This window comes from Dermacentor silvarum, chromosome 9 (assembly GCF_013339745.2).
Source record: "Dermacentor silvarum isolate Dsil-2018 chromosome 9, BIME_Dsil_1.4, whole genome shotgun sequence".
NCBI classification, from domain to species: Eukaryota; Metazoa; Arthropoda; class Arachnida; order Ixodida; family Ixodidae; genus Dermacentor; species Dermacentor silvarum.
Window position 1 is genome coordinate 125439567 of NC_051162.1, and position 19814 is coordinate 125459380.

At 46.2% G+C, this 19814-nt stretch overlaps 1 protein-coding gene across 2 annotated transcripts in view; it reads left to right on the forward strand.

Annotated features, from left to right (window-relative positions):
• LOC119464248 (toxin Tbo-IT2-like) overlaps nucleotides 1-19814 on the forward strand; it is a 328743-nt gene that overhangs the window by 162449 nt on the left and 146480 nt on the right. For both annotated transcript variants that reach the window (XM_037725160.2, XM_049655762.1), the window contains exon 3: nucleotides 6609-6659. In XM_037725160.2, the coding sequence (XP_037581088.2) occupies nucleotides 6609-6659 (51 nt within the window). The remainder of the gene's footprint in view (nucleotides 1-6608; nucleotides 6660-19814) is intronic.

The following is a 19814-nucleotide window of genomic DNA, read 5'->3' on the forward strand; positions in this document are numbered from 1 at the left end:
TTACCTACCGGGTGTTATTCTGACACGTGTACATGTCACGGGATTTCCTTAATAAACTTCAGTTGTGAATGACAACTCGTCCTGTCTTCCATCTTGTCAACGTTCCTCTTTCGGTGCGCTTTCCTTTCAAGATGAACGGACACCAACTCTCCCAACCTGCTGCATTACAAGCGTCGGTAGCCGGGCGAGATGGTTTGCTTTCCCTGACAGGTCAGAAGCAAAACGACGCTATCCTGGGCGGCGAGACATCATCGACTCGTTCCGTCAAACCAGAGGGAATCGATACCGTCTGAAGCTAGTCGCTGGGACTACGGGCAGAGCTACGGGTACGTGTCAGGGAAAGAAGTAAACGTGAGAGTGAGGGATATATGGGACGAGGAGAATAGGGAAAAGAGGTGGAGCGGATCTTTCCTCATTTGCGCATACGCCCGCGCGTCTTTCTCTATGTCAAGCGTCTCAGCGTTGTCTTCATCTAGCGACATAGATTACTTTTTGTTGTTTTTTTTTTTTTAGTTTTCCACCACTGATGGTCTTTCAGGATCGACAGTTACGCTAAGTTAGTAACAGTGCGCAAACTTTGGTACTTGCTTAGCTAAGATTCCGTGAACTCTGAAAATGATGAAAAGAAAGCTTTATTTTAAAATAGCACCAGCCATTCAAGAGCTTAGTGGCCTGTTCACGATTCTGAAACACAGTTTGATGATATGTTAGTCATAGTAAATATAAAGCTAGACGTAAGAAATACGTTGCCTGCGCCAGCCACCGTGCTTTCTCTATGGTAAACTTATTTTTTCACAGCAGTATTTCTTTCAAGGACACAAATTTTCTGCGTCTTTATTTTTAATTAAGCATATTCAAAGCATAAAAAAACGTTTATCGCGCACGTTGGGTCAAAAATAAACGTGCGAAATGCGCGCTCAATGCAGACAGTGTGTCAGCAGCTGGCAGTTGTGGCTACAAATTCTTTTGGCAACTAAGATATGACATCACCGAGAAACACATTCGAATTTGGAATAGCATGAGGCCAGAGGCCGTATTTACTCTATCACTGCTAGCCAAAACAGTTTAATGCAACGTAAACTCAAGTAACGGCTGCACTCGTGTAATAACAGCACCACAACTTGGCAGCCCATAATAAAAAATTTATAAAATTTTGGAACTTTGCTTTCTTTCGTAATCAGGGATCCTAGCGTCTCCTGTCTCCGGAGATAGTTCTCATAGGCCTCAAAGTTGCTGGCACATCGAAAGCCATTGATGCCATATAGAGGACGACTGCATTCGCGAGTGTGCTGCCGAACCAAGGCTGAGCATCGACGAGAGTGCCAGTGTTGGGGACTTGACAGGCAGGGGGTCTTCGCTGTTCCCATTGTTCTTGTCGGTACAACTGCGAATGTAAATTGTAGTGCGTGTATCGGCCACGGTAGAGCCTCTGACCGTCTACCACAGCGATCACAAAGCAATACTGTGCAAGTGTAGAGTCGTCCGTGAAACTGTGCGTGTGTCCGTGTAATCTGCGGCTACATTATCTAAAAAAAAGGCTATGCAACTTAACGAAATGTGTCTTCATTCAACTTCAACGTTCAAAAATACAATCCTAAACAATCAATCAAATCACATATGCATCGCATCGGGTCGCTCAGCATTTCTTGGGCTCTTTGCATGATCGTTGGCTTTGGACTTTGACTTTGATTCAGTTTGCATGGGAGAAAGCTTCGCGTTCAACCATCTTTCTTTAAGGGGCTTTCATTTATGTACAAGCTTTAATGATATGCTGTAATAAAATGTAATGTGGAGAGGGACCTCCCATGATATTATGCTTAGCGCACACATGAACCATACCGCACACATGAACCGTACCTGAACCGTATTCGCGAGCAACCGACGAAAGTACATAAAGGCTGTTTTCTATAGAGAGTTTTAGTGTTCCGTGATACATTACCGTGATACGTTAGGCCCACTGCGCATGCGTCGCCTCTCCGTGGTACGTCGGTATACATGCCGAGGGATCAACGTTTCAGCATACCGTCATCGCGTACCATCCTCGAGCGTAGGAGTAACTTAATGATGCAATTGACAATTGGGATTTTGGCGGGTTCCACATCGCCGACACATCTACAACGCCATGGCGCTGTCTGGTAAGCAGAAATCAAAACGCTTTCGTGGCTTCATATTGTTTCTTCCAAGGTTTAACTGCGTCTATTGAAACGTTTCATCTCAATATCAGCAGCAGTCATCATCATCAGCCTATATTTTATGCACACTGCAGGACGAAGGCCTCTCCATGCGATCTCCAGTTACCCCTGTCTTGCGCTAGCTTTTTCCAGCTTGCGCCTGCAAATTTCCTAACTTCATCACCCCAACTAGTTTTCTGCCGTCCTCGACTGCGCTTCCCTTCTCTTGGTATCCATTCTGTAACCCTAATGTTCCACCGGTTATCCATCCTAGGCATTACATGGCCTGCCCAGCTGCATTTTTTCCTCTTAATGTCAATTAGAATACCGGCTATCCCAGTTTGCTCTCTGATCCACACCGCTCTCTTCCTGTCTCTTAACGTTAGGTCTAACCTTTTTCGTTCCATTGCTCTTTGTGCTGTCCTTAACTTGCTCTCGAGCTTCTTTGTTAACTTCCAAGTTTATGCCCCATATCTTAACACCGGTAAAATGCAATGATTGTACACTTTTCTTTTCAATGACATCGGCAAGCTCCCAGTCAGGATTTGGTAATGCCTACTGTATGCACTCGAACCCAATTTTATTCTTCTGTAAATTTCTTTCTCATGATCAGGATCCCCCTGTGAGTAACTGAGCTAGATAAACGTACTCCTTTACAGACTCTAGAGGTAAACTGACGATCCTGAGTTGTTGTTCCATTGCCAGGCTATTGAATATTATCTTCGTATTTTGCATGTTAATCTTCAACCCCACTCTTACACTTTCTTGGTTAAGGTCCTCAATCATTTGTTGTAATTCGTCCCCATTGTTGCTGAATAGGACAAGGTCATCTGCAAACCGAAGGTTCCTGAGATATTCGCCGTTGATCCTCACTCCTAAGCCTTCCCAGTCTAAGAGCTTGAATACTTCTTCTAAGCATGCAGTGAATAGCATGGGAGAGATTGTGTCTCCTTGCCTGACTCCTTTCTTGATAGGCAACTTTCTGCTTTTCTTGTGGAGAACCAATGTAGATGTGGAATGTTTGTAGATACTTGCCAAGATATTCACGTATGTCTCCTGTACTCCTTGATTACGCAATGCCACTATAACTGGTGGTATCTCTACTGAATGAAATGCCTTTTCATAATCTATGAAAGCCATATAGAGAGGTTTAATGTACTCCGCAGATTTCTCGATTACCTGATTGATAGCATGGATGTGATCCATTGAAGATCATCCCATCCTGAAGCCAGTCTGTTCTCTTGAATAGCATTGGAGAGATTGTGTCTCCTTGCCTGACCCCTTTCATGATAGGTCAGCAACAGTATATCGCTCTGATGTTTTGTGCGCAACGAAGGGTGAGACTAACCAATGACGAATTTCACCCTTTGTTTCTTGCTTTCACAACAGGGACAAAGTAGCAAGCGCGAATTAGGATGAAAGCGAGCCCACTTGGGCGCCCTCCATGTTCCTAACGCGTTCACATTAACTGGGGTTTGCCGCCGCTTGGACCACAGTACCCCACGGTACGGACGCGCACGCGCAAAAGGCGTCCTGCGCCTTTTGCGCGTGCTAACTGTCCTATACCATTTCTAATACTATTCCTAATAATTCCTAATTCCTAATAATTTCTAATTCTAATAATCCCTAATTAATAATTCGTAATTAATAATTCCTAATTATAATTCCTAATAATAATTCCTAATTCGTAATTTCTAATAATAATTCCTAATTCTTAATATTTCCTAATACTATTCCTCATTGTCCTGCGCACGCGATGGATGGTGAAAGTGAATGTACTGCGTGCACTTCAAATTTTTGCAGTAGCTTATTTAAATAGGTAAAATAATTCCGGCAGACCCAGTGTCACGGGGAATGTCGACGTTCACGAGATTAGCAATACAACAGTTTATTATTGTTGTTATTTGGTTTGTGCACATATACACATCGCTGCCAGTTCTGCAGTTGTTGATGAGGTTAGATGAAGTGTTCTAAGCACCCGTTTGATGTCAGCGAAGGGCAGAAGAAAGCTGCAGAAGCGCCTCGGGCGTCGCTGCGTGCAGATGCGTCCGTGAGTACTTTAATATGATCTAGTTTTTCAAATAGGTGGGACTGGGCCAATTGGAATAGCGCCGAAACAGGCTGGCTAGACTTTTGGTGTATTTCGGGAATTGGCAGATAAATAGGCAAGGCACACTTGTTGGGCTTCTTCGTAGTTGTGAATGAAGTAGTGTCTCCTGAACTGCGAGTAATGTCAACAAACAATGCCGCAACTTTCGCCATCGACACTCTGCACAGTTACCGCAGGCACACGAAGTGGCAATCTCGCTGCCAACCATGATGTCGAATGGTACTACGACATAGCATATCTTGTTGCAATCACTGTAACCCCAGTATCTCAGTAGTATCCCTATTTTAGTGCCTGAAACTTCATTGCAATATCTTTCTCTCAAGCCGCCCCACTCCATGCGGAGTTGTGTGTTGTGGTTGCGGCCCTATCGCTTCAATATGTTTAAGGCCACATACCCTTTGTGCCACCTTCGCACGTCTATTCTGGGGCACGGGCCTACAATGGGCAAATAGCATTGTCACATACTCAGCGCCGAAGTTGTCTGTTTGGGCACATGTCTCAAGTTGTCCGCCAGACCATAAAGTGGCCAGCAACAAGTCTATTCGGGAACGTACTCAATGGTCCATGTTCTCTGCTAGGCAAGACAGCCGCCAGCACATAACTAGTGTACCCAACTAGTGGACAACTTGGGTCACAATGTGAAAGAGGTTAGATGGATACCGCAAGTTCATTAAAGTCAGTAAGAACGATATTTGCAATAAAACTCGCGCTCAATACTTATTTCCAACTGTACAATATGTCATTATTCGGGGTATCTGTCGGTGCCTTCTTCCAGACGTCGAACCTCACCGAAACATACCTGAACTGCCTTCGAGTATTCAGGTTGGGTAAAGCACAGTCACGCATGTGCGCTGCACAAGCACTGCCGGCGCGTTTAGGCAGTCATCTCCAGTGCGCCTTGTGGCAAAGTCGTGCAGCCGTCCAAGTAGGGAAAAGGCGCCCCACCTATTGCACATCGCTGGCACCAACATCCTCCCCACTGCAACAGGATATGCGCAGGGGGAAACCGCGGAACGCGCATCGAAAAGCGTCGCACTAAACGACATCCTGACATTCTCCAGCGATAGCGATCCACAAAAAAAAACTTTGTACGGATCACACCGTCTCACGCCTATGACTCGCATAGCAGTCACGTACACGAACAAGTGTTCAAACGGTTGCGGAAGGAAGGTGATCCTCAGTATAAACGGGACCCACTGTCTACGGGACGAAGCGGCGAAACAGCGGACGGGGCAACGGTAAGGAACAGACAGAGATAAAATAGCGAAGGAGAGGGGAGCAAAGCAAACTAGGAACAAAGGAAACACGACTCGTGACGTAAGAAAGCGCGACTTCGGAGAGGGACCCCAGCGGTCAGAAAGGAGGGCAGTTGAGGAGTGCGAAAGGCGAGTAGCGAGCGAACGCCGATGAAGAGAGATGTAGAGTTAGGAGAGAAAGAGGCCAAACAAACGTTCCCGAGGCCGAGCGAGTAAGAACAGTCGGGCTGTGGAGAGGGAGAGCTAGGGAGAGTTCAGGGGGGAAGGCAACGGCGTCGTCGACGGAGGAGGAAACGTGGGCTGCAGGGAGGTGCTTCAGGGATAGGGCGAGAGGCGGTAAGCGGGAGAAGTGGAGGCGGGGAAGGGCCGTAGGGAAGGAAGGGAGAGAGCGGGGAGGAGGGTAGGCGGGCGCCGGCTCTGGGCGCGGGGGAGTAAGTCGCCGGCGGCGAGCGTGGGATTTCGGGAGACCGATAAAAAGGGGAGGCCTCGCGCGCGGGCAAGCTCGCCGTGTTGCTTTGCTGGTCTCGCGCGCTCGCGCGCACACACACACGCACGCCTTCCGCGCAGTGCTGGAGAGGAGCTCACCGCACGCTTGCCTGCATCGCCCGGCCTGACGTTCGGTATCGGGACTCGCCGCAAACGACGCGGCCGTCGTCGCTCTTCGAGGTTTTGACTGGACCCGACCGGCCACTCCTCGTACTGGACGTTTCGCTGCCCCCCTCTTTCGACAGATCGTCCCGCAACTCGTGTGCCGGAAAAAAAAGAGAAGAGACAGTGCGACAGATCGAAGGCTGGACGGTGCTGTAACTGTACTTCGAGAAAGCGCACATTTTGACTGACTTTATTTTGAGTGCGTTGTGCATTTCCTTTTGTTTTGTTTTCCCGTTATCGGTCGGGGTTATTTTTTTCGGAGCCGACGCCAGTGCCTACTACGGGACGGTGCGAAAGGTGCTCGAAAACGAGCTTGTCTTCCTAGACTGGTGGTGCCCTTATCGACTGTGCCTTGGTAGCGCTTCGGTTGATTCTTTCCTCTTATTGCCTTTTTTCCTTCCCGGTGGCTTCGTTCGGCAGACCACACGCTGCTTGTTTTGTTTTTGGAAGACTCCCTACCGACTCTGTAAGGTAAGTGCCACCTTTTATTTCCCTACTGTTATTTTACTTCCACTCGAAGTAACTATCCGACGCGCTACGGCTAGATTTTTTTATCTCATCGTGTAGAGCGTATCATGCGGGTAGAATACCAGCTGTTTTCTTCGCTAAATTGCGTGATGCTTAAAACAGTAGGGATGGCTAGTGCACTTTGAACTTTTTTCTCCTTGCTGACTACTATCCGACGAGTCTGCTCCTTAACTTGTCTAGATTGCGAGCAAGCCGTACACGTTCGAGAGGTTAGTTGCACCGCTAAGTTAAAATCACCGCTTTGCGCACTCCATTAACCCCTGGAATAAAGCACCTGTTAATTGCTTCGAGTACTCCAGTACTTTATTGTTACATTTGTCGTTGTTCGCGTATTTCTGGCGAGGGCAGCGATATTTCAAGAACGAAGACCTGCTGCTGTTGACGTCGTACAGCACGCTCGCCCGAAACGCACCGCATAAAAAAAAACACTCTTTCCAGTAAAAGTTAACGATGAGAGAAAAGTACATGGAGCATAGGCCCCAGCGGAGTGCCTCATCGTTACCCGCTTCCTGGTGCCCGTGTGGAAAGCAAACTTCACTGCATGGCAGTGTTGTTGTGAGGCGAATCGCGCTTCCCGGGTGAGGCCTCCTGCCCAGCAGGGCCCACCCGCTGATATGTTATACATACTAGTGGATAGATGACAACCGCAACAGGAGAGGCAGCGATCCGGCCTGGCTTCTGTTTATCCCTTCGTTTCCCTTCCACTTTCGCGCACCCGTCATCGATCCTTTTTGCACGCGCACGGAGATAGGGGGGCAAACGCCGCCCGCACTGCCCTGCTCTGGTCGTCGACGGATGAAGTTCTTGTCGCGCGGACGAAACGAACCAGATGGTCTGGCTTTGCCGGGTGACCACGGTTGCTGGGGCGACGATTTGCCGTTTGCTCGATCGCGGCGGGTGGTCCCTGACTATTTATTGCTCTTTTCGGGCCGAGCATCGCCCCATTTGTACCGGCAAGGCCCCGTCCCCATAGAGATGTCGCAGTTGTTCCTTCTTAGTAGCCGCTGGGCACACGTGTGCTTCATGTTAAGGGCGTTTGCCCTGTCCGGAGAGGCGGTGTAGTGGGGTGGTGGGTTTTGTCATTCGTATTTTCAGTGGGTCCGTTCTGTCTAGTAAGCTAGGTGCTAACGCTGTCTAGATGCCGTTCATTTCTCGTGGCGTGAAGGTTGACGCAGCTAACCACTGCTTGCTTCCTTTCTTGTCTAATGCACCTTGGTACCGAGAGCAGTAACTCTGTTACCGAGAGCAGTAACCTGTCTGTCTTTTTTTCCATTTTCATTTCTTCCCTTTTTTTATTTGCATTGAGCATATCGAGGAGAAGAAGGTAAGGAACATCCGCAAGGAGACCGCTTGAAAAACCCTCACCTTCTTAGACATGTTTTCTTACCTGTGGCGAGGCCACCTGTGGCGCGCTCCACAAATTGTATGAAGTTTATAATAAAGCTCAACATCACACGGGTCAGCTGAATGTTGAAAAGCGAGAAATGGTAATTAGTAACTGGAGCTTTCAGCAGTTTCAGCGCTGTTCGCTTTATCAAGAAACATGGAGAGAAAAAAAAACAGTTTCTCGAAGTTCTGGGAAGCATTCTGGCATAGTCATCCCTGATCCTCTCAAATTCCATCACTTCTGATCACATAATCTTTTTCTGGTTATGAATAAATTGCAGCTGCTGCATAATCACTCTACATTTCCCCCGTAATGTTCGATTTTCTCCATGAACGTTGCTTTCTGGAATTACCGAGTTCAGGCCTCGAAAACTTACAGGCCGCACGTGAACTCTTCTTAACTGTATTAGGTTGTTTACAGTACTATGCTTTTTGCCTGCTTTGCTTAACGTAGTTCACCTTCGCTCAATCGTCAGCTTGTACACGACACTGTGCATCTCAAACATTGCCTCGTGAGTATATACTGATTTTAGCACGCGGCCGGGTGCTCAAGTATGCAAATTTGAATTGCTAGTCGTGCGCTTACCAGATGGATATGGAAAATATATGGAAATGTCGGTGGCAGCCGCAAGCATTACGGTTCCGTCAACATGGGAATGACGGATGAGTTCATAGATTTGCCTAACATTTATTCTTGTGGCTTGGAAACGGCGTAGTCACATTGCAAATTGGCCACTTTGAACAAAATATTGCGTTAAGAACGCAACGATTCACAGTGATTACGCGTGTGTGATTACGCACAGTGATTACGCGTGTGTGTGTAATTAAGAGTCTTAATTACTGCCTTTTGAGCTTATAAAAGTATGATTACATTGAAATTAAGTTATTAAAGTCAGATATAATATAGTAAACGAGGCCACAAGACCGACCAAAGTCACATGCTTGAAGGTTAGATAAATGCATGTAAGAAATATCATTCCCATGGAAGCTGAACTATCAAAGCGCAGGCGTTCTCTCTAGTTATTTCAGATAGGTAATTATTTAGATGAAGTGCGAACTTCTGGAACTAAAGACCCAAGGTTTGCTTCAAGCTCGAGTGCCTGTTATTTTTCTATTCTGTGGACAGTTCAGCTTTGGCACCTCACGGTATTAATGAAGCCATATTCAGTTACCACAAATGCAGATACCGACATCAGTTATAACACATCCGTCTCCAAGTAATACACCTTTACAAGTTATGTGCCTGAACAGGCTGCATTGCTCTATACGTCACAGGGATTTCATACAAAATATTTCCAGACTAAAAACAAAAGATACAACACGTTATACACAACAACCCACTCATAGTGAGCAGTATTGAACACGTATATAATCAGCCTCGTGATCCAGCTGTTGCGTTAACCTTTGCGATATCTGTGTCCTAAAGATTCTAACAAATTGTAATACTACGTTCGTTTTCTTTTCTTTTTTTTTTTGCATTGAGGTGCACTAAAAGCCCTAATTCAGGTTTTAGGTTTCGTTTGTCCCAGCGATTAGAACTGTTTACAGTAATATCGCTTCAGATTTGTCAGACGTTTGGATGTGAATGTTCTGTTGCCACCTAAAATCAAAACTCCGGGGTTGCCAACATTGCGCGAAACACAAAGCCGTCCTCACACAACTGCCGCAGTCTCTTTCACAACGTATGAGTTTTCACGAAGACAATATGAAGACTACAAAACACAGGCTTAATTCCCAAAGCTTTTCCTTCTTAAGAGCTACTTGCCACTGGACGGTCGCGTTCGCTAATAATATGTTCGATATCATGATCAACTGGTACCTCCTTTAACGAGCAGCTCTAGCGCAAGAACGTTTTCGTAAATGCAGGAGCCAGAACGCAAGCACATGTACTAAGTGACTCTCCCCTCGCGAAAGAACTTTATGATGTCGCATGTGGCAGGGCGTCTAATTTAGAAATCTCTGTTCATTTCTAATCGGAATTGCCAACGGTGAAGCGCGCAATTAGGGCGGAAGCGATGAGACAACAGAGAACCTTTTGTGCCAGTGCCCATCATTCGATGCTCAATGATGTGCTCTACAAGCTAGACTCAACCGATATAATGATGCACCGCTCTCGGAGGAAAAGATCTTAAGACAATGGTCTATGCATTCTTGCATGCGCAAGGACACAAAAGCCCTTTTGCACTTCTTGAAGGCGACTGGACTGTACGAACGCTTGTGACAGCGGACATTCCACTGCAAATGTGCTCACAATGATTGTCTCTTAATTATTTTGCCGCTCTTTCCTTCTAATCTATTCTTCCCCCTTTCCTATCCCCAAGTGTAGGGTAGCCAACCGGGTAAGTCCTTGGTTAACATCCCTACGTTTCCCTGTTCGTTTCTATCTCTCTCTCTGTCTTATAAGAAACAAAATGACTAGGAAATTTAACAGTAAACGGATGCATGATGCATCGTCAAGCGAGCAGCCAAAGAGAAAACTCGTAAGCCGTTCACAAATATCTGCAGGAGCAAATTCGAAAATTTCTACATCTTTTTTTAACTACCTAATTGTCAGTAAAACGGACTGCTGCGGTAGTTAGTATATGTTCACAGCTAGAAGCCGCGCGCGAAAAAAAGAGAGGGAAAGAGAGACAACGGCACAGGTGGTAGACTCACAGCTAGGCTGTTTTTTCCGGAATGCACCCGTATGTATGCATCGCCAGCGAACCCAGACGTAGGTATATTGTCTTCTCGCACATAGACCAATGCCTCCGAACGTCTGACTGCAGTGGTGGTGCATATATACGGCTGCTTTCCGGAAAAACAACCTACTTGCCAGTCGAGCACCTGTTCAGTTGTCCCTTGTACCGTGCTGTTTTCATGCTAGGAACTTAGCTACGGATTTACGATCACCGCTGTTAATGTGAATGTGCGTGGTGACTTAAGTCACGAAATACTCGTCACTGCAAGCGACGTCCCAGTGCCATCGTGTATTGCCCAACACCGATTTTTATTCAATGAGCAAATGGCCGCCCGGGTTTTCAAATGCAGCAGGCTTTCCAGATGCTTTCGCCGCGTCCCATTCAATGGACTTCTCAAATCTCCGCAATTTCCATGCCTCTGCATTAGGAAATCGGAGATGTTTCGATGCCCGACTCGGCCAAGCTCGTTTGTAACGTAAAACGAGTGTTCCTACTCAGACTCCGCTGTTTACCGCCTGCATTAGGAGTCGCTGAGACACTCGCATATTTATGGCGACGTAATTTAGCCCTGTTGATACTTTGCCACTGCGATAATGAGGCTCTTAGAGCGTCCCAAAAGTGCCTCGTTAGCGGACTATTTGCGCACCGCGGAGGAGCAACAACGGCAGGTGGTAACGAGGCCGTACACTAAGGGTTTTCTTTTTTTGCATTTTCCAGTGGCGTCGCCAACTTTTACTGCAGTCTTTTGTTTCGCCACTATCACTAACGCTCTGTTTTACAGGCAAAACTCTGTACGAGTCGCGTGCTAAATTCGACGCGTGTTCAGTCGTCTGTCGTGACACCGCCGCTGCAGACGCTTTCTTTAAATAAACCTGCAGTGCTTTTTATAGGAAATCGCCATCGCGATACATGAAGAGAGAGAGTGAGAAAATGATAAATGAAAGGCGGGGAGATTAACCACGACTGAGCCCGGTTGGCTACCCTACACTAGAGGAAGGGAAAAGGGGAGAGAAAGATTAAGAGAAGAATAGAAAGTCCGCTGTGAATATCGCCGGCGTAGCAACAGATCTCTGCTCTATCACTGACGGTCCGGATCACAGACGGTCACTCCATCCGGTAGTTTTCAAAATTCGCAGCATCGCTTTTGCGGCCTTTTGTAGCTGCGATATTCAAAGCCATGGTCCCAAGATCTTGTTCAAGGTGAATGGTTTTCTATCCAGCTGATTTAGAGCTGTGCACTGGTCACGTCTTTCGTTTTCAAATGATGGGCAGTAGCACAGTAGGTGTTCTATGGTCTCCTCGACACCACAGGCATTGCACTCGGCGCTTTCAGCCATTTCAGTCAAACACGTGTATGCATTGGTGAATGCAACACCCAAGCGTAAGCGGCAGAGCATTGTTTCCTCACTTCGCGGAAGTCCAGGTAACAGCCTCAGTTGCATAGACGGGTCGAGAGAATGCAACCGACGCTCGTGAATTCAGGTGTGTGCCACTGCTCCAATGTCATACGGTGCGCTAACTTGCTTAGCTGTTGGGCTGCGTCAGTCCTCGATAAAGGCACATAAACAAGGTTTGCTCTGTCGCGTGCTTTTCTAGCAGCTTCGTCGGCGAGGTCGTTGCCGGAGATACCTCAATGACCCGGCAGCCACTGAAACACGACGTCGTGTCCTTTCGCAACCATATGATGATGCATTTCCCGCATCTCCGACAAGAGTTGTTCACAGGATATATGTAAGTTCGCACAGATGTACAAGAGGTGTACTGGAACCCCCTCTTCCTATTTTTGTCTAACTGTGTAACAGTACGTAAGCTTTCAAACAACTGAAATTTCTTAAATCCAGACTCATTACAGCGCACATCTAAAGGAAGGGCGCTTGCTGTATGCGGTCTTTACCAAGGCACGTGATTTGCACGAAACATCTGCTCCGTGTCTGGTATGCAGTATTTTTTTTTTGGAAGATGCAGGTTCTCAAAATGAACCAAATTGGCCAGAATGCTCAAATATTGAAGCTCATCACGCAACACTTTTTTTCTTGTTTGTGATTTTTTCTGTTGATCGCTTATATAGACGTCTGGCCGCTGCCCGGAAATCACATTTAGCCTATTTGCTCAGGGTCCTGCCATAAGAATTGGGGAGAGAACATGTTACAGCCGGCGTCAAGCCACCTGGGCCGGCTTGCTTAACTGATGGCGCTTTCGCCAAGATTAACTCATTTTTCTCCTTGATTAGCTCTATTACAAAACTATGGGCCACCATAAATCGGAGACCAGAGCAGAGCAGGTGCTTTATTGACTTCTCATTGTCTGCTCTTTGACTGATGTCCTCATCCCAAGTCGCCCAGTTACATATTGAATTATGCAAAACCAATTAGCCTGATTTTCGGCGTTACGAAGGTGGGCTTCGTTTTACTTCCTTCAACGTTTTGAGTATGGAGATCAGGCCAGCCTGAGAAACAAAACTCCGCCAACCAATACATTCGACAGTTGCAAATTCGCAAAGTTTGCACGAAAAGAAAAATCACGCTTCCAAAGTTGACAACGAATATTCCGGCATTGCGAATGAAGGATATACCAAATATAGACAGCGCGAAAGACAAATCACCCTCATTATATTGTGGATGAATTAGAACAACAGCACAATGAACTGTTGCAATGAAACATACACGAAGGAGCAGACTTCGGCCACTCCTCCGGTTATTAGCACATTTACTGAGACAGCAGCGAGCTGTCTTCCCTAGGCCCTCTCAAGGTCCAGCCGTCTTCTCTAGAACAAGTCCTTCTTTGCGATACGCGCTCCGTCCTTCTGAAGTGCTACGCAATTATTGTTTCTAACCTCAGAAATATATGCAGCGGCACCAGTCGTCGAACAAGGGATTTCGCTAGAGGCAACGTCTCGACAAGGGGACTTGTATCAAACAAGTATCTTTGTCGAAACATTGCCTTCGGAAACATTCTTTGTTCGACCAGTGTCCATCCCTTCAAGCCTCCTCCCTCCTGTGGAGTTTTGTCTGCCTCCACTTTCAGGGTCTGCGTGGCCCACAAAAGCACGCTCACGTCGCCATGGTTCCATATCTGCGCGGTCGGCGCGGTGGCTACCCCCTTCAGCTCTCCCAAATGCACATTCCCACAGCAGCAAGAGTTATTTTTGATGCGAAAGCATTATGTGCCCCATTACTCGAAAATCCACCGTAGCCGGGAGATTTTCGTACCAAAAATGGCCGACGAAAGATCGTACCAAAAATGGCCGACGAAAGATCGTACCAAAAATGGCCGACGGCGCAAACAGTAAAAACAAGTAAAAAATATGCTCGGATTGACATCAAATTTTTCAGGGAGGTTCCTGTAAACAAAGTAAATTAATTAATAGCTTTGAAAAGAATATTTGGTGCATTTCGGTCTTGGTGGGAATCGAACCAGGGTCCCGGGGTGCGAGATGAGCATGCTTCCCCGACTCCACGGCGGCTCCACGGTTGTGGCTGACTAAAGGTGTGCCTAGTGCGTGCGTCATTGCACACGTCACGTCACAGCCGTCTGGCTGACTAAAGGCGTGGCCTAGTGCGTGCGTCATTGGCAACGTGACGGCGCAACCAATGGGGAGGAGGTGGCGCCACATCATGTGCTGTATAAAATGAGCGCGTTTATGGTGTTCCGAGGTCTACAAACGATATAATCCTTTCGCATTCCCACACGTAAGCAGTCTTAAGTGTGTCTGCCGATTTTTCTTTTGCACTCCTAATCTCGTTCCACTAAGGTTCCAGCTGTACGTACAAAAATTTTGCGAATTGTTACCAGATTTTGATGGTGTTTCATATTTAAATTTTGTCTTACTTTTTAAGTGCACCTATCAATGAATACGCGGAACTCTCTCGCGGCCAGGCCGCTGTTATCGCCAACAGTGTTTCACATGGGTGTACAGTTGTCCGGATCATTTCTTTTATCTTGAACGATGCGGGACATCCCGCATTCAAACATTGTTTCAGGCAGGGGTGTGCGTGAAACATTGATACAGCTCAATATCTCCGGTATCCCACGATCTGGGATGCGCGGCACATATGTGTGCGTGTGCGTGCGTGTGTGTGTGTAATTTTTCCCCCAGCCACTTCGCCACTCATTTGTAAACCATTTGAGCCCGAGCTAGATTTCCTTGAAGTTGGCCTCTTTAACTGCTCTCAATAAAGATTATCGCGTTTAGAATGCATTGGATTGGCTATCGCTCCCTGAAACCTAAGCCTCGTCCAACAGGCTGGCGTCCACCATCGATCACTTCCTCTGCAGTGACGTAGACGGCTCTCTGGAGGGCCCTGTAAACATGCATCAATCTTCCACGTCACGACTGGAGACCGGGACGGGGGAAACAGAAAAGAAAGAGTTTTCCTCCGGGGGATTTTCAATATGCATCTGAGACTCTTAAGGGCAGACATTGTCGCCATGAGAGTTGGCAAATCCCTCCTCGGAGCCTACTCACGCTATCGCGAGGCACAAAGACCTTAAGGGTGGAGGGGGTACGGGCCCTGGGCGCAAAGCAGATCTTGACATATCGTTCTATATACGAGCGGGGCAGTGCGGTGCCTACTAGGAGTTTTTTTTTCCTTTTTTTGCGAGGATAGCCCGGTCTTGCAAGAAAATGAAAAGGCATGTGCAAACATTATTTTTTTTCTTAGGGAAAAAAAGTTCTGTTACAGCTTCCTTCATTTGGCTTTATTTGTACGTTTTTTTTTTTAATTGGTTTGTTTCTCGCTTGATTTCCTCCCACTGTGATGATAACACGCCCGCTAAATGACAACTACCTTCTCTTTAACACCTTGGAATTTCAGCATAAACGAGTGGTTGTATTTATTTTGGCATTGACGAATTCTCGACTCCGTAAACCGGCAACGACAATCTGCAGGAACTTGAGATACTTCGTAAGAAATACAGTGCATATGTTAACACATAGCAAAGGTCTATATTAATTCCGTACGGAAGCCGGCTTAACACGGCGGCTAAGAAAATATGCTATTTTAAGAGTAACCAGCTAGGAGTACGTTTCACCTCATCTAGCTCTTGAACGTGCACCTAAGCGTACGTACACTAACATTTCTTCTTTCTTTTTTTTTCTCTCTCTCTCTCTCTGTTCATTTTTTATCTTTTCTTTTCTTTTTTTTCGCATTTCGCTCTCATAAAAATGTGGCCACCGCCCCGGTCGGTAATCGTGCCCACGACCTCGTGTTTATGAGCACATCGTCTTAAGATCACTGAATGAAAACTCATCCAGGCTTTTTATCCGCGTTCATAAATATGCACTTTCAGGGCCGAATTTTGAAACCTCGGTAAGAGATATCGTACTCTGAAGCGGCCAATTTTATTTAAGGCACCCCACTTTCAAAGCGCGATAGCTGCAGAATCTCGCTACAAGAAATTGGCTGCTGACACATTCGAGGCTGAATACATTAAGAAACGAGGACGGGCTGCGAATTGCATTAGAAACGCATTGGTCGAGGAACTCTTCTTGTGGGCGTAACTCCTTACTTACTGCATCGGGCTGGTGGAGTAAGCGGAATAAAACGAGCCATATTTAAATTATGACGTGCTCGTGATGGATGGGCTTGTTACCCAGCGACAGTGTCTTTTTCTGGGCAACTTTTCGAAAAATAAGGCGCGAATTCAATTATCACGTTGTGGTTCGTTCCTAATTAAAAAGTGAGATTGGACAGTCTACTTCAGAGAAAAGAGGAATAAAAGAATCACTTTTGCACTGATTGATGTGGGCATGCTTGCTGCTTCATCTTATTGTATGCAAGATACATTTAGAGTTGTATTCCTGGCAGAATTACGTTTTTCCAGTAGCGCAACTCGATTATATAAAGTATGGGCCCCTTCTCCGGTCAAGGCTAGAAAACCGGGCTAAGCCTGGTCAACCTGTCTGCCTTTCATCATCATCATCTCTCTCTCTCTCTCTTCTATTCCATATTTGAGAAATCTTTTTAAGCATGAAATGTTTTTAGCTCCCGTTTTCGACGACCTTCAAGTGACCTTGAGCCAAAAGCCAGAGCTCTTATCCTGTCACTCAAATGAGAACATCCGGGCACCGTTGCGAGAACAAAACGAGATATTCCGGGCAAGCAGTCAAAAGTTAAGCATATGCTGTCTCAGGCCCCCAACCCTTTGTACAGGACCCCATTGCATACGCTAGTTACTGCCCAAATAAGTTACAGAAAATATAGCTTCCGAGTTCTTCCTAATGTTTGTTCACAATATCACTCAAACTTTAGCTTCCAGTACGCTAAGTTTTATTTGTCATTTCGAATGGCGACGTTCAAAAGGCAGATAGAGGGCACCATGTACACACTTCACTGTAATCTTTTGGTGCTTAGAAAGGGTGGTCTGTGCTCTTTTGAACGCCACTGGTCCGTGAGTTCCGCGGCGCAGGATTTGCGTGGCCTCGAGAGATGGCGCCACGCTGCGTGGCGCCTCCTTCATGCGCTTTTCTTCTAGCCGGGCAGTGCGCTCTATCTCCCTGGCATCTTTCGCTGCCTGTCGTGCTGCCTTCAGCCGGTTTTCTTCTTCTAGCTGTGCAGCGTTCATATAGACCAGTGCACAGTGTGACATGCTGTGGTGTGGTGCAGTGTGGTGGGGTGTGCCCTTGCAAGTATGCACTACACCCATTTTAACACTGTGGGCCGATCCTGGCGATAGTGCAGAAAGGGTCAAAGCTCAATGGCACATACCAGGGACAAAAGAGAAAGAGAGAGAGAGAAAGGAAGAAAGATAGAAAGAGAGGAAGAAAGAGAGAAAAATAAAGAAAGAGAGACAGAGAAAGGATGAAATAGAGAGAAAAAGAGAGAGAGAGAAGGAGGGAGAGAAAGAAAGAGAACGATAAAGAAAGAGAGAAACAAAGAAACAGAAAGAGAAAGAGAGAAACAAAGAGCAAGAAAGAGAGAGAAGGGAAGAAAGAGAGAAAGGAAAAGAAAGAACGAGATTGAGAAAGAAAGAGAGAAAGAGAGGGAGAGGAAAACAAAGAAAGAGAATCCTCACGAAGGTCACATACACAGACGGCAAGCCTCGCTTACCCCCATTTTGTCGACAGGGGAAGGACTGGTGATTTTTTTTTCAGACTGTTGAGGATAGATAGATAGATAGATAGATAGATAGATAGATAGATAGATAGATAGATAGATAGATAGATAGATAGATAGATAGATAGATAGATAGATAGATAGATAGATAGATAGATAGATAGATAGATAGATAGATAGATAGATAGATAGATAGATAGATAGATAGATAGATAGATAGATAGATAGATAGATAGATAGATAGATAGATAGATAGATAGATAGATAGATAGATAGATAGATAGATAGATAGATAGATAGATAGATAGATAGATAGATAGATAGTGTCAAAGTGACCGCAGCCGAGAACTCGGCCACGTCACTTCTGATGCCAAGCGTGTAGCAGGTTCACCACAGCGACCCCTTTTAACATTCTCTTGCCAGCAGTCTTCCAACCACCACGTGCGTTTAGGCAACTGCGTTTCTCAACCCCGCGGGGTTCGGCCGAGTTTCAAGCGCGGTGACAGCGCCTACTGCGCTTGTTGCGCTGTGCGGTGGTCACATTCCATAGCCGTGGTTGCGTTTTCGGGACACGTTCTTTCAACTCTCACCGCCGACGCGGCCGCCTACTTCGTCGTCGTCTTCTGAGAAACCGATCAAAAAAGCGCGGCGTGACTTGAATACCGACTCGACGCCACACCAACTTTGCAAGCACGCCGCGGTCTTTCTCAGCGCACTACAGAAGTCAACTTCACTCGGCAGAGCTCGAGTATTCTTCCTTGTGTTTTCTTTTTTCTTCTTCTTCTTTACTTGTTTGTAATGCTACTGGAAAAGGTGCGTGCGTAATATGTTCCCATCAAAAATTGCGATGTTTCCGCATTAAATGTGCAGTTAGGGCTTTGTCAGGGGGATGTAGACACATTCTAAAACACGCGATTCTTACCGAACCGCTACAAACCCACACGCTTACTTTTATTTCATTTTCAACTGCCTTTATTTCCAACAGCGCCATTCGTATACGGTGAGTATGGCATACGTTTTACGCTTCGGTTTTATTTCTGTTCCTGCACGACTCGCTAATAAAGGGTATACAACGGCTGTGGCGGATGGCGCAAAAGTGGTAATTCTAGACGTGCGCTTTGTGCCCGGGAGGTGTTGGGGTTCATCAGCAAAAGAAAAGCATCCCAAGAGAATGTCAGATGGCGCGTCTTATTATATCACGTGAAAGACGTGTGCGGATATGCAGAAACAGCCCGCGGGAAACGCGAAAGCCATTTCCAGAGTTTCCCAACTGCCGAAGAAAGACGTGGAAAGATAAAGAAATAATGGAGCGAGGTGTTCTATTTTCCTCACAAAATGGACTTCTTTATTCGTGACTTATAGGAAAGGTAGACGCGTTCAGGTGGTCTTAGCTACTCCTCCTTACCTTCCTAGGCTAATACAAAACATTGTACATTGTACAATGTATAATGTATTTGTACAATACATTGCACATTGCCTTCAACATTGTTTTGAAATTCACTCGGCAGTGATTACGCAAAATATTCATTCTGGGTGTGAAGTACGATGCATGTGTAACTGTAAAGAAGTGGTTTACTCACATTCTCGTCATCCGCTTTCGAGACAATTGACACTAAATTGGTCTAGACCTCTGTGTAGTCCCAGACGACCGAAAGGAAACGTGAGGTGTGTTTCGAAATCACTGAGATTGCGTGAAAATGCCAGACGCGGCAACAACATGGCAATGTACTACACGTATTTCCATCTTGATCTGTGCGTTTAAACAATGAAATGCTGTTTTTACCATAGCAAACATGGAGATGGAACCGCAGCTTGTAGAGACGGAGACGCAGCTCTTGGCATGTAACCGTGGCTTATATTTTTTAAATTGTTTTTCAAGTTTGCTTAACCTCCCCGGAGGTTAAGCAGCGAACAAACACTAAACACCAATTGCCAGAAAAAAAAAACTATAAACAACTCTACAGACTCTAAGTCTT